The sequence below is a fragment of the Lampetra planeri genome, unplaced genomic scaffold (assembly GCF_965212315.1).
Source record: "Lampetra planeri unplaced genomic scaffold, kcLamPlan1.2.h2 scaffold_1198, whole genome shotgun sequence".
In the NCBI taxonomy this organism is placed as follows: domain Eukaryota; kingdom Metazoa; phylum Chordata; class Hyperoartia; order Petromyzontiformes; family Petromyzontidae; genus Lampetra; species Lampetra planeri.
Window position 1 is genome coordinate 2,843 of NW_027613913.1, and position 17,479 is coordinate 20,321.

Genomic DNA, 17,479 nt, shown 5'->3' on the forward strand with positions numbered 1-17,479 from the left:
TGTGGGGCTGACTGGCAATTAACTAATGATCCGACATGAGGAGGGTGGAGACAGTTTCAGACTTATCTTAAATGGGGATTTAAAAAGAAGATTTAATTACATTGGCAAAGCATTTTCATTAACTTCATTAACTCTAATATACTGTGTTTCTAGACCATACTGTCTAAAAACTAATCGGTGAAATATATATATAAAAAAAAGATGAAAACCATAGTTTAGACCAGGATCTATTTTACATGAAACCTGGTTCAGTGTGGCGGATCAGACTTCAGTCACTAGTAAATGACAAATGATGGTTGGCCCGTGTGCACTGGGATGAAAACCACATCGTGTTCTGGGTTTGACTGCTCCTGTCTCACTTCGGTCTTTGGTTCATTATTGGATTTGTTGTCGGTGTGAATGTGACACTGTCGTTGTGTGTGTGGAGTGTGTTGTATGTGTGTTATGTGTTACATAAGAATCAGCTGATGCTCACCTCTGACGTGTGTGTGTGTGCGCGTGCACATTCTCAGGGAATGTTCAACACTGTGCTGGAAGTGGCCAAATTTGAGGGAGCCTCCATTCGGACAGTGTCAGGGGTCAGAGGTCAGATCAAGAAGGCGCTGTCGACCCCTCCGGGGTCCTACCGAGCCACTTTTGAGGGACCGAGCTGCTCATGAGTGGTACGTACGTGTGTGTGTGTGTGTGTGTGTGTGTGTGTGTGTGTGTGTGTTTCCTGCGGTCGTTAACTGTGTGCTGACTGCTGACACCGGGCCGTTGCATGCAGACATCGTGTTCCTGCGCTCCTGGTACCCGGTCACCGTACCGCAGCTCTACAACCCCGTCACCTCCCTGCTGCTGCCGGCGGGTCAGAAGGACAGCTGGGCCGGGATGAGGACGCTGGGACAGCTCAAACACGACCTGGGGTATCCGCAACAAACCCAACACGGACTCTCTGTACAAGGTAGGCGGAGTCAGAGACTTGATGGGGTGGGGAGCGCCACCTTCATGTACTTCTGAGTCATATTTGACCCTCACAGGGTCTTTCAATGTCAAAATGAAGGCGTCATGTGCTGATGTTGTCAGCGATTTGATTGGATCGTCTTAAGCGCTCGATTTATCGATCAGGAGTGTAAATCTCTGATTGGATGATGATACGATTTTTGACGAAATCACAAAGTTTCTATTCGTTTGGAGTCAGGAGCCTGATAGTCATTTACATCAACTCACCGCATGCTCCTCAGGGTCAAATGTCAACTCATAATTCCAGCAGAAGGTTTGGGTTTGATGCTAAAGTCAGATGATACGACGCCCCCTGTTGGTCGAAGGGTGTCATGAAGCATCACGATTCCTGCAAATGAATGATGATTGTAACACAAACACCAACTGGACCAGAGCCACCTAAAACCTGAGCGTCTCCTTTCAGCCGGTGGTGCGCAAACAAAGGCGCTTCAACCCCCTCCGCATCCCCAGGGAGCTTCAGAAGGCTCTGCCCTTCAAGAGCAAACCCAAACTGCAGCAGCGCAAAGGAGCAACTCCCAGAGACCTGCAGAGGCCCAGTGTGATCAGAGAGCCGCACGAGAGGAAGGTGAGTCCACCGGCTTCACCCCTTGTCCTTCACAATGCTCCAGCACGAAAACCTCAAGAATCTCAGCCGGTCAGCAGCGTTTGATCCATTCGTTTTTATTGAGGGCTGCAAATAAAAAACTAAGGAAAATACATTGTCCACGAGAAATATACACAAAAATGCACCATCCATTTGATCAGTTTACATATATTTTACTATTTATTGTGTTTTATTAGGCCCTGTGATGAGCTGGCGACTTATCCAGGGTGTACCCCGCCTTTCGCCCGTTGACAGCTGGGATTGGCTCCAGCACACCCGTGACCCCTAACCGGATTAAGCGGCAGAAAATGAATGAATGAATGTATTTTATTATATTTTAGCTCCAAGCATACTCACATTAAGTGGGGCCCTCACCAGATTTATGCTTCGGGCCCCCAAAAACTCCCGACCGGCACTGAATAAATAACAAAGGTTTGATGAACCAGGTGAGAGGAACTAGTTGGTTACAGCAGCTCTGATGAAGAACAGAAAATCTGTGTCTGTGTCGTCAAGGAAACCAGTGTGCTCATGACCACAGTGTGGTCGTTGGAGCGTAGATCAACTGGTAAATTAAGAGCTTCACCTTCCAGATGATCTCCCACTGCAGTACAACCGCCCACATCACTGCAGGCGCCGCCCCGATCCATCTGTCCCTCGCTCTCTCTACTCCTGATCGGACCCTCAACTATACAAAGACACTGTTAACTGCAAGTTCTGTCTCTGTCCTGTAGGTGGCGGCGCTGCTCCAGGCTCTGAGCACCGTTCACAACCACAGGAGAAGAAAAGCCCAGACGGTGCAGCACGCCAAGCACAAGGAGTTCCTGCAGCACAAGGAGAAGGAGGAGGAGGCCAAGCTGAAGAGGCAGAGGGAGGCACGCAAAAAACTCTACCGCGTCATGGGTCAGATGGACAAGAAGAAGCTGAAGTCCAGTCTGAAGGGGGCGCCGCAGGACAACTGACACCCTACCTGGACTCTGGCAGCTTTTTATGTCCGGACTTCTGTTTTTTATTAAAGTATAATGAGATGTTGTGATGTGTGTTTCTGTTCTTTCTCCTCTGTTACACCAGACGTCACTTGGTGGTTTTACTCTTTTCATTTGTACTTTGTTGACGCTCCTGAGATGATACAAACAACTGACATGCATTCTGATCCGTGGGACAGTGAGAAGGTCCCTGGTCTCTGTCTGTGTGCAGTTTGGATTCTCTGTGTGGGTTCTCTCTGGGTACTCCAGCTTCCTCCCACCTCCCACCACACTGTTTGTCCAAAGGTGTGGATGGGAATGGTTGTCTGGACAAGTGCCGTGACAAAAGTATATAATTGCTGTGATATAATAATACTGTCAAAAATATCTGAAATAATCCTACATCATATCATATGCTAGAATACTGAGTATGATAATGACAATAATACTATATATTCTGATATAGCAAGTAATGAAAAGAAAATAAGATACAATGTAATGATAACAGCAGTAATCATAATAAAAATAAAAGATTCCATATAAATACCTAAATGCACGCACACATACACAAGCCCAGACTGGGGTCCAGAAGGGGAAGTGAATAAACTATTTTTAGTTTTGTTACTGGTTTTCACTCCCTGAAATATTTAGAATAATGGGATGAAGACAGTAGAAAAAAAGACATTTGATTTCATTATTTATTCAGGTTTCATTAACACAAAGATTCAAGAAAAACACAAAAACTTACATTCATTCAGACTAAGATATTTCCTGACTGTTCAGGAAGGGTTTTTTTCTGTCGAGTCACTGCACGTCATTTCACGATAAAAAAAAAAAATGCTGGCAGTCTCAGGTGTGTGTGTGTGTGTGTGTGTGCGTGCAGTCTCAGGTGGTCATCTGCAGTATTTGCTGATGAAGGCAGCCAGCAGGTCTCTGTACGGGGAGTCTGAGCGTTGCGTCGGCAGTTGGAGGATCTTGTGGAGCTTCGGAGAACGGAGGAGGAGGTTGTGACTGAGTCCCACCAGACTGGAAGTGAACCAGTAGAGGAGCCATGGACTGGGGAATGGGGGGGGGGGGGCAGGGCAAGAAAAGAGAACAAAATAGGGTGAACAACAAACTGGACTTATGGTCCTGAACGGACACCTGTCGACCAATCAGCTGCTCTGAATGAAGGTCACATGACATCAACTCACTGAGGGAACAGTGGCGGCGATGGGGATCATCAGCACCGAAAACCCTCTGATCACGTTGGTCACTAACTTCTGAAAACGAGACGGGTTCACTCTCTGGAGGGAGAAGACCTGAGGAAGAAAACACCTTCATCATCATCATCATCATCACCACCAGGCTCAAGTGATCACGTCTGCTGAGCACGCTGACCTCCACGATGAGCAGGTTGGTGAGACCCAGACACACAGGCAGGATCCAGGTGGAGTCAGGTGAGGTGAGGTCAGGGAACCACAGAGCGCCCCCTGCTGCCAGCTCAGACTGCAGCGCTGCAACACACACAGACACACACACACACGTTGGTAAAGGTCTCCTGGCCCGTGCTTTCGTCCCCAACCAACACAGACTGATGTCGACTCACCGGACTGATCCAGGCTGAGGTTGCGCAGCGCCAGGGACAGGCTGACCCACAGCGGCAGCTGCACCCAGACCAGCACGCTGGCTTTGAAGGGGTGGCAGTTGTCCCGGACGTACAGCTGAGACACAATACGACGCAGGTTCTTCTTGAACTGAAACCTGAACAAAGACAACAATCCTTGCATGTACATGAACTCCTGAAAACACACACTAGTGGTTGGACATAGTACGTGTGTGTGTGAGACAGTGTGTGGGAGTTATTTCATCTTCATCTTTCATCAGATTCCTGTTTATCTTCCATCCTCTCCTCGCCTCCTGTTTATTTCTTCAGTCATTCCTTTTTGGTAGTCCTGGTTTGTCACTACCTGTATCTATTTAAACACTCAGGATTTACCCACATGGTACAGTCGCATACTGCATTCACTTGACAATGAAAAAACTGTTTTATTAACTATTTTTTCAGAGTTTTTTGTTCATTTTTCTGTTTTTTGTGGCATTTTTTCTCCATTTTTGTTACTACAAAAAAAACAGAAAACAATTACCATGAAAAAAAGAAAAAACAACGCAATAAAACATTTTTTTTACTTGTCAAGTGAATGCAATATGCTTGCGTAACATGGCGATGGAACCAGAATTGTTTAAAAAAAACAGTTTCAATAGACATGGAATCATCTCAGGAAACGGGTTGCATCCACATAACACCAGTGAACCCACTGTAGTACATCCTCCAGGCCTGTGAGTGGCGCTGTAAATGCTGTCACAGAAATACACCACAAACGGAGGCGGAGGACATGGACTATGTGTACAAAGCGTTAACAAGTTAACCCACGGTTCTCTGAAGTATGTGTGACCAGACAAAATGAAACATCAGGCTCAGCAGCTTCTGCACCACGGGGAGGGAGATGGGGAGGGAGAGGAAACGGGGGGAGGAACCGGGAGAGGAACCGGGAGAGGAAACAGGAGAGGAACCGGGAGAGGAACCAGGAGAGGAACCGGGAGAGGAAACGGCAGAGGAACCGGGAGAGGAAACAGGAGAGGAAACAGGAGAGGAAACAGGAGAGGAAACAGGAGAGGAGTCAGGAGAGGAAACAGGAGAGGAACCGGGAGAGGAACCAGGAGAGGAAACAGGAGAGGAAACGGGAGAGGAAACGGGAGAGGAACCAGAGAGGAGTCAGGAGAGGAAACAGGAGAGGAAACGGGGAGAGGAACCGGGAGAGGAAACGGGGAGAGGAACCGGGAGAGGAACCGGGAGAGGAACCGGGAGAGGAAACGGGAGAGGAAACGGGAAAGGAAACGGGGAGAGGAAACAGGGGAGGAAACAGGGGAGGAAACAGGGGAGGAACTGGGAGAGGAACCAGGAGAGGAAACAGGAGAGGAAACAGGAGAGGAAACGGGAGAGGAAACGGGAGAGGAAATGGGAGAGGAACCGGGGAGAGGAACCAGGAGAGGAAACAGGACCAGGGAGAGGAAACAGGAGAGGAACCAGGAGAGGAACCAGGAGAGGAACCAGGAGAGGAAACGGGAGAGGAAACGGGAGAGGAAACAGGAGAGGAGTCAGGAGAGGAACCAGGAGAGGAAACAGGAGAGGAAACAGGAGAGGAACCGGGGAGAGGAAACAGAAGAGGAAACAGGATAGGAAACAGGACCAGGAGAGGAAACAGGAGAGGAACCAGGAGAGGAAACGGGAGAGGAAACGGGAGAGGAACCAGGAGAGGAAACAGGAGAGGAAACAGGAGAGGAAACAGGAGAAGGACCAGGAGAAGGACCAGGAGAGGAACCAGGAGAGGAACCAGGAGAAGAAACGGGAGAGGAAACGGGGAGAGGAACCAGGAGAGGAACCGGGAGAGGAACCGGGGGAGAGGAACCGGGAGAGGAACCGGGAGAGGAAACAGGAGAGGAACCAGGAGAGGAAACAGGGGAGGAAACAGGAGAGGAACCAGGAGAGGAAACAGGAGAGGAACCGGGAGAGGAACCGGGAGAGGAAACGGGAGAGGAAACAGGAGAGGAACCAGGAGAGGAAACAGGGGAGGAAACAGGACCAGGAGAGGAAACAGGGGAGGAAACAGGAGAGGAAACGGGAGAGGAACCGGGAGAGGAAACAGGAGAGGAAACGGGAGAGGAACCCGGGAGAGGAAACAGGAGAGGAACCAGGAGAGGAAACAGGGGAGGAAACAGGAGAGGAAACGGGAGAGGAACCGGGGAGAGGAAACAGGAGAGGAAACGGGAGAGGAACCGGGAGAGGAAACAGAAGAGGAAACAGGAGAGGAAACGGGAGAGGAACCGGGAGAGGAACCGGGAGAGGAACCGGGAGAGGAACCGGGAGAGGAACCAGGAGAGGAACCGGGAGAGGAACCAGGAGAGGAACCAGGAGAGGAACCAGGAGAGGAACCAGGCTTCTTACCGACACTGTTTCTCCGTCCAGCTGCGTTCTTTCCCTCGGACAGACACTTCGTATCGAAGTCTCTTTGCCAGCTCAGAGATCTCCACCTGCAGCGCCTCCACCTACATTGACCACAGGTTACCATGGTTTACTGCAGTGTGACCACAACGCTGGTTTGTGCTGTTTATTTACTTTCCAATGCAGAGGAAGCCTGAGTACCCGGAGAGAACCCACGCAGGCATGTAACTCCACACAGAAAGAGACCAGGGAACTTCTTGCTATGAGGCCACAGTGCTAACCACTGGTCCACCATGTCGTTCTAGACCCTGTCTGACAATGAGGAAGAATCCTCCAACAGATTCCTGGATCCAGAAGGTTCCACAACACAACCAACATTCAATCATCTGGTCCTGGTCCATTAGCAGGATTTACTCCACATTTCTTTCAAATCTGTTCAGAACTTTTTCACATTTGCTAACAAACAGATAAACACAACCTCCTTGGTGGAGGTAATAAACATGGTGTCACAGGTGGCGATCACCTTGGCGATGATGACCAGCTGGTAGGTGGCGAGCGGCAGCGTGATGAGCGTCCTCACAGACAGCGTCCCCACCACGATGGTCAGCCACCACGGCAGGCCGCTGACCTGCTGCAGCTGCACCAGCAGCTCCTCCGCCAGGTGCACGGGGGCCGAGTGGGCCACGCTGTCGTACCATCCATCACCGGCACCACCTGACGCCTGCCGGACAGACGGCCGGGAGCAGCAGAGGGGCGCAGGTGGAGACGTCCTGAGAACCGCGGCAGAGACCACGGATCGTACCGGAAGTTGAAGGACACGGAGCCCCCTCACACACAGCATGGTGACACCCCCACTGCTCCTGAAAGCACACACGCACGCACACACACACACACACACACACACACACACACACACACACACACACTAAATCAAATAGCTCCAGGAAGTAGCAAGTAGCCAAGGCCAGATCACCTGTTCATGAATGATGATATGGATTGATTGATTGATTGATTGATTCTAAAACTATAAACAACAGTTGTAAGAAAAAACAAACAAACAAAAGCCAAATTAGCGTCAATAACCATGATATGTACCTGTATGTGTTTCTGGGCCTTCGACTTGTAAGCAACCATATCTACATGTATAAATATAAAATAGAATACAACAAAACAGAAGATCGATAAAATAAAATAAATTACATCTGCCAGTGAAGTTTTTACAAGATCCAGCACAGTTTTTTAAGTTCAAAAAAGGAGTCAGGGAATGTATGAACTTTCTTCTAATTCATTTTTATGTCACCAACATATCAATACTGAACTATTCATCTACAAAATGAATGCAGTATATGATGAAATGAATGTATAATGCCCATTGTAGGGAACTGCACAGAGACCCACACACACACACACACACACACACACACACACACACACACACACACACACACACACACACACACACACACACACACACACACACACACTACTGCTGCTGTTGTTTTTGTTGTTCCTTTGTATCAATGATTTGATTGTGTGTGAGGTTTGAACTTCAGACAGAAGTCCTATCTGCTGTTGAAGCTCAGTGGACTGGACCTGGATCTGCTTGTTTTGTTTACATCAGTTAACAACGGCACATTAACCTGAGCACACAAATAGCATAGAACCAACGTCACGGTCCTACCTGTGTGACGTCAGCAGGCTGGGATCAACCGGATCTTAGTCAGATTTCACCTTTTCAGGTCTTTCACCTTCGTTCATCCATTGCTATGTCTATGGTCAGCACCCGCTCCATGCGGCGCATGCGCGGAATACTTATTTTTACGACACTGGAATCACTTCCGTTATTTTTTTTCAACTGTTAAGCTTTATTGAAATTCGTAAAGTTAGTTCTCCAACCCGTCCCGTCACATTTCTTTCACAGCAGGAATATTAGTTCACTGTTATTTTTTGCTGTTAGCAAGAGACGCGATAAAAGTATTTTGGAAATATAATGGGAGTCAAGTATTATTACTAACAAAATTGGAAAAACGGAAAGCTCAACAGTTATACAAGACACAATACAAATATATACACAATAAAAAGGAAAAATCCTGAAAAATAGAAACGTGGAATACATCATATACTTGTACTGTATGTTTTATTTAGTTGATTTATTTCTTATTTTATGATGGCTGTTGTATTTCAATGTCGATGGTTAACTTACAAAACTATTTATGGCGCAACATAAACGCTGCATGAAGACACAATTACACAAATAATTTAATCCTTAAACAGATTTAGTTGTAAATTTAAAACGTTGTGTTGCCGCCAATAAAAAGATGTGATTTTACGGTCGTGTCGTCCCGCGCATGCGCAGAGCAGTCGTGCGTCAACATGGCGGAGTACAGTCAGCAGGGCCTCTTCGCGGCTCTGCTGCTGTTCACGGCTTTAACACTCCGGGACGTTTACAACGGCAGAGCGACCTCACAGTCTGGACAGCAGCCGGCGGAGATACCCGGTCTCTCACCGGACAGGCTACCGGAGACAGAGCCCGGTAAACCGGCCAAACCCTCCTTGTACACCGGTCCCGTGCTCAGGTTCCAGTACTGGTGAGTAGCAACATGCTAATCAGCAGAGCTAGCAACACCGAAGCTAACAATTAGCATACGTGGAAATCCGGTTTTAGCATGCACGGAAACGTCAAATCTATGAGAACACATAGTTCAATTTCAGATATATATTGTTTGTATATGCTAATTTGGGCACATGTGATCCTTAAACGTAATGTTAGTTAAATGTGTGTTAGTTACAAAACTCTAGTCTACAAAACTCTAAAGATCAAACTAAACTACGTGTGTATGATCAGTATTTCCTGAGGTTACAACAAGGCGTTCCAGGAGTACTCTCGGGCCATCAGCCAGCTGTACCCGGACATCCGCATTGAGGGAGAAAACCACCCCCCCACGCCCTTCAACAGGTGCGTTCTGACATCACTAACTGAGCCTTGGACACACACACACACACACACACACACACACACACACACACACACCACCCTTATCTTTACAGGTTCAATGTGACATACTTTCCTTACCCCTCCTCCTCAGGTGTTTGGGGAACATGATCTCATACTTGAAGTTTATCTCCATCTTGCTGATCATCAGTGGTCAGAATGTGTTTGTTCTGCTTGGCCTCAACACTCCCAGAGCGTGGACGTGGACTCAGGATAATAAGGTACTGAAGCTTCAGGCGTCTCTGCATCCATGTTCTGCACAGAATGCTGACACCTGGTGCTAGAGCTTCAGTGTCAGGTTCTTCTTACTCACAACCAAAGCATCAGCATGCATAGCTAAAACCTAACCATGCATCATTAACCTGATCTACCACATCAACTGGTCAAGTCCCAACAGTTCTTTTCTCTTTCAAGATGTGAAAAAACTTTGATGTCGTTGCCTATTCTGTTTTAATAGTAGACATTTTAAATCATCTTTTCATAGCTCTAATAATCTCAGGATAATATTTGTCTCGCTCCTTGTATGTCAGGTCTTCTCCTGTCTGATGGCCTTCTTCCTCTGTAACATGATGGAAACCCACTTTCTGTCCACTGGAGCATTTGAGATCACTCTGAATGGTGAGTCTGATGGGTCCAAAGTGTGACATCACTGAACGCTGAGTCGGGTCCTTGTAAAAGGTTGTGCTTTTCTCATCCCTGCACAGATGTCCCCATATGGTCAAAGCTTCAGTCAGGTTATGTCCCAAACATCCAGGAGATCTTCCAGATCCTCGACAACCACCTGAAGATGAACCAGGTGGATCCAATGAGCTTCTCCAGTGCTTAGAGCTGCTGCATATGCAGGTAAACACACCAAAACTCTGCTGCTTGACTTACTTAAGTATGTGCAGCGCGACTGCACAGAGCTAATGTGACTGTAGGTGTCATCCCATGAACCAGTGTTTGGGTGGAGTCAGTTGACAGAGACTCTGTCACTGACTGTCACTGACTGTCACTGACTGTCACTGACTGTCACTGGCTGTCACTGGCTGTCACTGGCTGTCACTGGCTGTCACTGGCTGCACACAAACACGCATGAAATCACCCTTGCTTATAGGTGGCACACACACACACACATGCTGACGGCAAACTGACACTTTAAGCTTGAGTCGCTGGCGACTCCACGACAGTACACACACTCACTCTCTCACTGGAGTACAGTTTACTCACCGGTATTACACACACACACACACACTCTCCCTCATGTGCTCGTCATCTGTGCAACCTGCAAAATCACCCCTTCTACATTTGAATAGTGGTTATTTATGAAGTGTTATTAATGTTAAGAGGGAACTAAATGGGACAGAATTGGACTTGTGGACTGCTCTGATCTTCGTGTCTGTCTCACCTGTCTCTGCAGTCGTGCTGTGTTCACGTGTCCTGGCTCAGTGGGACAATCAGCCGCTGGCGTTCATGAAGGTTGGGCCTTAAAGCAGACTCTGCGGGGCCTCGCCGGATATCTCCCGCCACCAAACGAGCACTCTCTCTGCTCCAGGTCACAGCTCAGCACCACAGTACCCACAATGCACGTGTGAATACAGCCCATGTGCTCACAGACTGAGGACTCGACTGTTCTCTCTGATGTAGTTTATTTATTATTCTGAGTTTCAGATGTGAAACCACGGTACTACCATTCGCCTCAAACAGCTTTTGTCTGGACAGGAAGTACGTTATGTTTCCTGTAGCAAATGATCAGCGTCAGTCTTGATTTTTAATGAAAAATCATTTTGTCTGAAAATGTCTTCAAGTAGAAATAAAAGTCAGTCCATTAAAGACAGCCCTGGTTGTGGTTTGTGCAGCTCTGTTCTTCTGACATGAATTTAGCCGTCACTGTTTCAGAAGCCTGATCTCAGATCAGGTCAAGTCATTCATTTCATGAAGTTTATCAAACGAGGGATCGAGGCTTTACACAACGATTATGACACCGTTATCTAATTCTAGTCAAACTACAAACTGATGTTATATCCAAAAAGGACATTTTCATTTGATATTTTTAAGATTAAAACGTTCATCGGGTATTTTCTTATTAGAACATCAGGTATTTTCGTGAACAAAGTATTAAGTATCAAGTATTTTTAGTGAATGAGTGAAATGTTGCTCTTTGTTCAAGAACTGAAGTATGTTCACAAACAAACGAAGTAAAGGTGTCGTTTAAACACCATTGTTCTTCTCCGCATTCAAACACGTCAAAATTTATCTGCAAGTAACGATGATTCAGCGCCGCTCCAGTAGAACGTTCCAGTAGGACTTCCGTCGTCTTCCAGTCGACCGTCAGCTGGTCAGCTGACTCGGGGGGAACTCCCGATTGGAAAACGCTTCGTCATTCCCCACACTTCATTGGCTGGTGGGGGCGGGCGGGGCTTCCTGCGGCCGACCAATAGGCGCACACGTAAATATTTACTCAGCCAGATGACGGTGACGTTCACCGAGGAAGGAAATATAAGCAAGCGGAGACAATTTGAAGCTGCGTCACGAAGTTTGCAGTTTGTTTGGATTCTGTGGAAGTCTGTGTTCTCCGTCCAGAGTGCGGTTCAACTTGGAAAACAAACCGAAGCACGATGTCGGTGACGGTGACGGTGAAGGCCTACCTGCTGGGGAAGGAGGAGGCGGTGAGAGAGATCCGGAGGTTCGCGGTGGATCATGGACGTGTCCTGCAGCTTCGAGTATCTGAGCAGGAAAAACTGCTGGAGTTTTCAGTAACCTGACCAATTCTACGTTCAGCTTGTACTACAAAGGTCAGTCTGCTTACGACCAGTCAAGTATGTCACTGATCACTGTTTACGTCTTCAAAATCAACTTGTCACTGCTAACTCAGTAGTAGCTGTTAGCATGTAGATCATCGATTTGTCACCGTTAACACAGTATCAATAACTAAGCATGCAGATAATCGACTATTGGCAATCACTGCTAACAAATTGTTGATTATCAACAATCACTGTTGGCTTGTAGATAATCGATTATTGGTAATCACTGTTAACATGCAGATAGATCAGTTGGCCGCTGTGAACAAGAAATCAATTAAGTATCAGTAATCACTGTTCACATGTAATCAATTATCAATAATCACTATTAACATGCAGATAAACACTGGTGACATAATCAAAATCAGTTGTTCCTATTAATATAAATAATGTGTCAATAATTACTAATAACACGTGGATCATCAGTTAGTGACTGTGACATGTGTTCAAATATTGGTGAGTAAATGTCAGTTCAAAGTTGTCATTAATATGAACAGATCAGGAACAATCCTGGCTGCGTAGATGATCAATAATCACTAATCAGTGGTTTCTGTGTCTCTTCCAAACACCTGCTGCTTGTGACATGGTCCTGGTGGAGTTTGGAGAGTTGTTTCTGTAGAAATGTCAGTGACACAGCGTTTTTCCTCCAGTGACTCATCATCACTGAGTCATCATCACCTGTGGAGCTGCTGCTGCTGCAAACAAACACACGCTAACGTCCAAAACAGGAAGCAGCTGAGCGCCTCACGTGGCTGCTGGGACGTTACAAAAGGCGCCTTGTGACTCGTCTGCTGAGTCTTAGTCACAAGGCCACGAAACATCATCTAAAATCAGATCCAGCTCTGAAGAACCACTGCAGAGTTAAAGGGGAGAGATGTTTTCCACACGCAGACACAAGTGGTCATTGTTTCTCTCCTGAACGATGTTTTGCGTGTCCCCGAGCGTGGAGGGCTGTCAGCCGACCGACTCGTTCAACCTGCTCCACTTGTTTTTTCAGATGAAGACGGTGACCTGGTGGCATTTTCGTCGGACGACGAGCTGATGATGGGTCTGGGCTGTATGAAGGACTCCACCTTCCGCCTGTACATCAAAGGTACCCAGTTCATCCTCAGCACACACATGGATACAGATGAAAAAACATTTAAAAAAGTAAAATATGAAATATATAGCACCTGCAGGGAAAATTATAAAGTGATAAATCCCTTCAGATTCATTGGAAACCGAAGATTCCTCCCCATTCTTTGCCGTTTTCTACCATGATATAAAAGTTCCTACATTCTTACATCTAAATAAAGCACACTAATAATAGTACTGGTACATTTATTTATAGAGCACTTTCTATCAAAGTGCTTCACAGTTCAAGTAAAAGAATAAAATATAAATACAGATAATAAAAGAAAAAAGAAAAAAGAAAAGAACAGTATCATGCTAATAATAACGGCAATATAATAAGACAAACAGGACACTAGATATTTTATAATTTTGTATTGTGTTAAAGACAAATTATAAAGTTTCTCTTGGACATCAATAAAAGTATCTGTCTAGACTGACAGTTAAGTGAAGGCACAGAATGTAATGCTGCAGTTACCTTCCTTCATGTTCTCTTATTTTACCTGTATAGAATGTTTAGTGCTATTTTTACTCCTGTATGTATTGTTAATACTAAATGTTGTTTTTTTAAATTTAGTTTTCTTACTGTCAGCCTTAGTTAGAAATGTGTGGAACAAAGGATGATCTTCTTCGATTACTTCGAGAACATAAAAACATCTTATCAAACAAATAAGTGTTTTTAAAAATGTGAGGGAGGACTAACAAACGAACACAGTTAAACACACGTGTCACTAACGCCTCCAGAGAAGAAGGAGCCCCGTCGAGAATTCCCTCTTCATGCCTTCCCTCCGTTCGGAGCTCCCCGGGCACCGCCCCCCGTCCTCCACCCAAACGTGACCTGTGACGGCTGCGACTCTGCCGTGGTGGGAACCCGCTTCAAGTGCTCCGTCTGTCCAAACTATGACCTGTGCTCCGCCTGCCAGGCGCGGGGGATGCACACGGAGCACGCTCTGCTGCCCATCTGGCACCCGCTGCAGGTACGTCTGAAACGATTTAAGATCACAGTTTTTCTTCATTTAAACCGATGATGATGATGTTCCTGTCTGTGTGAAGCATTCCATTAGTTAAACACTACAAGAATGAACAAAATGCTAAAATACAGGTCTTCCTTCATTTGTCTTGGTCCTTTCAGCACCTCTAACTGTCTCCAACCACACCTACTGGAGAACACTGCTGTCACACATCCAGCCATGGGTTTACAAAGGATGTGAACACTTCAGGGTTTCGTTCCAGAAAGCAGCTTCCCTGAGTCTGTCTATCCTGAAATAAGAAACCACTGCATCTTTAAAGTTTCATAAGTTTGAATTCAGTTTCTCAGAACACTGCTTTCTAGAACGGTCCCTGGAAACGTCTGCGTCGATAAAATGTGACCAGCTGAAAGTGACTCACCATGAGGGAATCCTTTGATCTCTCATTTGGATCTCAGAGGTCGAAAAAAAGATGATGTCAGTGAGAACTGACACACTGAATTCCGTCTGAGCTTGTTGTCTGCTCTAAGCGTTGTTGTTTGTTACCACGGCAGCAGTGGTTTTCTCGAGGGAAGTGGATGAAGAGGATGAGGCACTGCATGAACCAGAGTTCGGCTCAGCACCAGGACCAGGACCAAGACCAGAACCAGAGCCAGAACCAGGAGCGTACCGAAGCGTCCGGCAGCGCCCCCACTGGTCAGTGTCTGTCATTGAATTTTCACATCTTCTCAGTAAATGTTTTTCGAATGGGGCTACTGACGATAGAAATCCAAACACGTCTGTCCAGACATGAAGTGAAATGACACAGCGAAGTGTTGAACCCACTCAGTGAAACGTCTTTCACACTTAGTAGACGCCTCCTGTGTGGAGAAGGTAGTCACAGGCGTTGCTCTGGTGTGATTCGGACCCGCCTGTGGTCAAATATTGAGGGTCTCGTCTATGAACTCTGACCTTCCGTTGGATTCCAGTTGCTGATTTCAGCAGATTTCTGGTCTTTCCATCTTTCTGCACCTCCTTTTCTCCATGTGGTCAATACTTATCCCTTCATTACACATGTAATTTATGGGCATACTGTATATGTTTGAGTTCTATGTGTCAAAAGACTCTGTCGACTGGTTCTTCTATCAGTTACTTACCCTGATGTGATAGAAATACAAATCCTAGCTGGCATGTTTGCCCAAAAAAAGGATCACATGTTGACGTGTACCCGTGACTGTATGACCTCTGACCCCTCACAGCCTCTCAAGGTAACATGGACTTCCTGAAAAACATCGGCGAAGGCGTGGCAGCCATGCTGAGTCCGCTGGGTGAGTGATGTCACCGTTATCTGACATCAGCGGAACTTCTGAAAGTGAGGTTGTGTGTGTGTGTGTGTGTGTGTGTCCAGGGATCGATGTGGACATCGATGTGGAGCACCAGGGTCAGAGGGCAAAAGTGACCCCACCCTCTCAGAGTGGGGGTGGGGAGGCTGATGTGGAGATGGACACAGAGAGCGGGCCCAATGAGAAGGGCGGAGTCAGCGAGGCAGAAAAGGTCAGTTGATCAGCAGCTGGTCTTACATGTTCACGGAGTGACATCACAGTTTTTATCTGGGAAGAATGTGGGACAGACGGCTGACGTGACACCTGACCGCACCTCTTCCTGATAACTGAAACAAATCGATAACCTGTGTCTTCTCCGGTCGGCAGGTGAACAGAGACTCTGATGAGGAGTGGACTCACCTGAGCTCCAAAGAGGTGGATCCCTCTACTGGAGAGCTGCAGTCCCTGCAGCCCCAGAGCCAGGGCCAGGACTCTCCTCCAGGGGACCAGGATGGTCCATCAGGTCTCAGAGAGGCGGCTCTGTACCCCCACCTGCCTCAAGGTGAGACAGACGTCCCTTTTCCACCTGAGCTGAATCGAAATCGTGACATCTACAGACTAGCGCAGCCCTCATGGAAACATGTCTGGAACCAACAGTCCAGTCCAGCCTCTGGTCTGTGTATCATCGTTGTGTACCTGCTGACCTCTGACCCCTCCCTCCCACAGAGGCTGATCCCAGACTGGTGGAATCCTTGTCCCATATGCTGTCAATGGGATTCTCTGATGAGGCCGGCTGGTTGACTCGTCTCCTTCAGGCCAAAAACTTTGACATCGGAGCCGCCCTGGACGCCATCCAGTACGCCAAACAGCCCCGCAAACCCTTATAAAGGGAGGAAGGCGGATCCTTTCCACTCATTTCTCATGGATCTGCTGATCACTTATCACTGATTATCAATCATTTACTATTCAGTTGATTAGCAGTCAACACCTTGGTGGCTGATTTAAATGTTTTATTCTCTTTGTTCTTCTTCGTTCATCTGTCCAATAAAAACTGACTGAAAACGTGTTTAGGATGTCAGTCCTTCTCCAAACATGTCGTCGAAGCTGAAGTCGTCTCCGCTCTCAAACATGGAGGACCCAGGCAGAGTGGGGGCGAGGTTGTGGGAGGGGTGGGGCCTGACGGATGTGTGGCAGAGAGACACCTCTGCCCACCTGACTCCACCCCCTGTCAAAAGGCCCCCCCTTCTCCTGCACCTGAGCGTCAGTCCGGAGGAAACCATCCAACCTGCTGCTGAGACCGTCCACGGTGGTTGTGATGTTCTTTGGACTGGCGGCACCAGTGGTTGTGGGGCTCATGGGATTAGTCTGATGCAGGCGGGTGCTTCCGGTGCGCTCAATGTCTGATCCTCGTCCACGTTTTGTCTTCAGACTTCTGCAGCTTGACTAGAGAGAGAGATTAAATATGAGCTAGAGGTCATAGCCTGGGTTCTAAATGAATCCACGACAAAACGGACAATGTTTCACCAACACACCCCCCATCAACACCGAGAAAGCTGTTAAAATACACTAGAGAGTTGTGAGGTGAGAGCCAATTGTGCTGGACACTCAAATAGTGTAAATACACTCTTGAACCTGCACTTGAGCCTGGATGGGTAGAAATCAGATGTGTGTGACGTTCCTGAGGTTACCTGTTCAGTCGGCCAGTGCTTGTCTCCTTCACCTGACCTCATCCTGTGAGAACACAGTTACAGGTCAGGCCTCTGAGACACACACTCTTCAGTTTTATCTAGATTACAAAA

At 47.1% G+C, this 17,479-nt stretch overlaps 4 protein-coding genes across 4 annotated transcripts; 3 read left to right on the plus strand and 1 right to left on the minus strand.

Moving 5' to 3' along the window:
- Positions 1–3,440: 3,440 nt before the first annotated feature.
- LOC144738864 (cytochrome c oxidase assembly protein COX18, mitochondrial-like) lies at positions 3,441–8,904 on the minus strand. Its single transcript, XM_078621860.1, is given in 8 exon segments — positions 3,441–3,593; positions 3,595–3,603; positions 3,741–3,848; positions 3,928–4,043; positions 4,118–4,290; positions 6,533–6,633; positions 7,053–7,250; positions 8,860–8,904. Coding segments are annotated over 8 exon segments (903 nt in total).
- On the plus strand, positions 4,794–5,978 carry LOC144738868 (uncharacterized; the record flags this gene model as incomplete). Its single annotated transcript, XM_078621864.1, has 3 exons — positions 4,794–4,815; positions 5,003–5,684; positions 5,726–5,978. Coding segments are annotated over exons 1-3 (957 nt in total), but the record flags the coding sequence as incomplete, so codon positions are not given.
- Positions 8,903–10,347, plus strand: LOC144738865 (selenoprotein T2-like). The gene is made up of 5 exons (XM_078621861.1): positions 8,903–9,117; positions 9,375–9,485; positions 9,616–9,742; positions 10,052–10,139; positions 10,226–10,347. Exons 1-5 carry the CDS (start codon positions 8,903–8,905, stop codon positions 10,345–10,347), a joined length of 663 nt encoding a protein of 220 aa, XP_078477987.1.
- Positions 10,348–12,118: 1,771 nt separating this feature from the next.
- Positions 12,119–16,567, plus strand: LOC144738866 (sequestosome-1-like). Its single transcript, XM_078621862.1, is given in 10 exon segments — positions 12,119–12,199; positions 12,201–12,236; positions 12,238–12,295; positions 13,299–13,394; positions 14,156–14,388; positions 14,934–15,075; positions 15,618–15,686; positions 15,767–15,912; positions 16,068–16,242; positions 16,407–16,567. Coding segments are annotated over 10 exon segments (1,197 nt in total).
- The last annotated feature ends 912 nt before the right edge of the window (positions 16,568–17,479 follow it).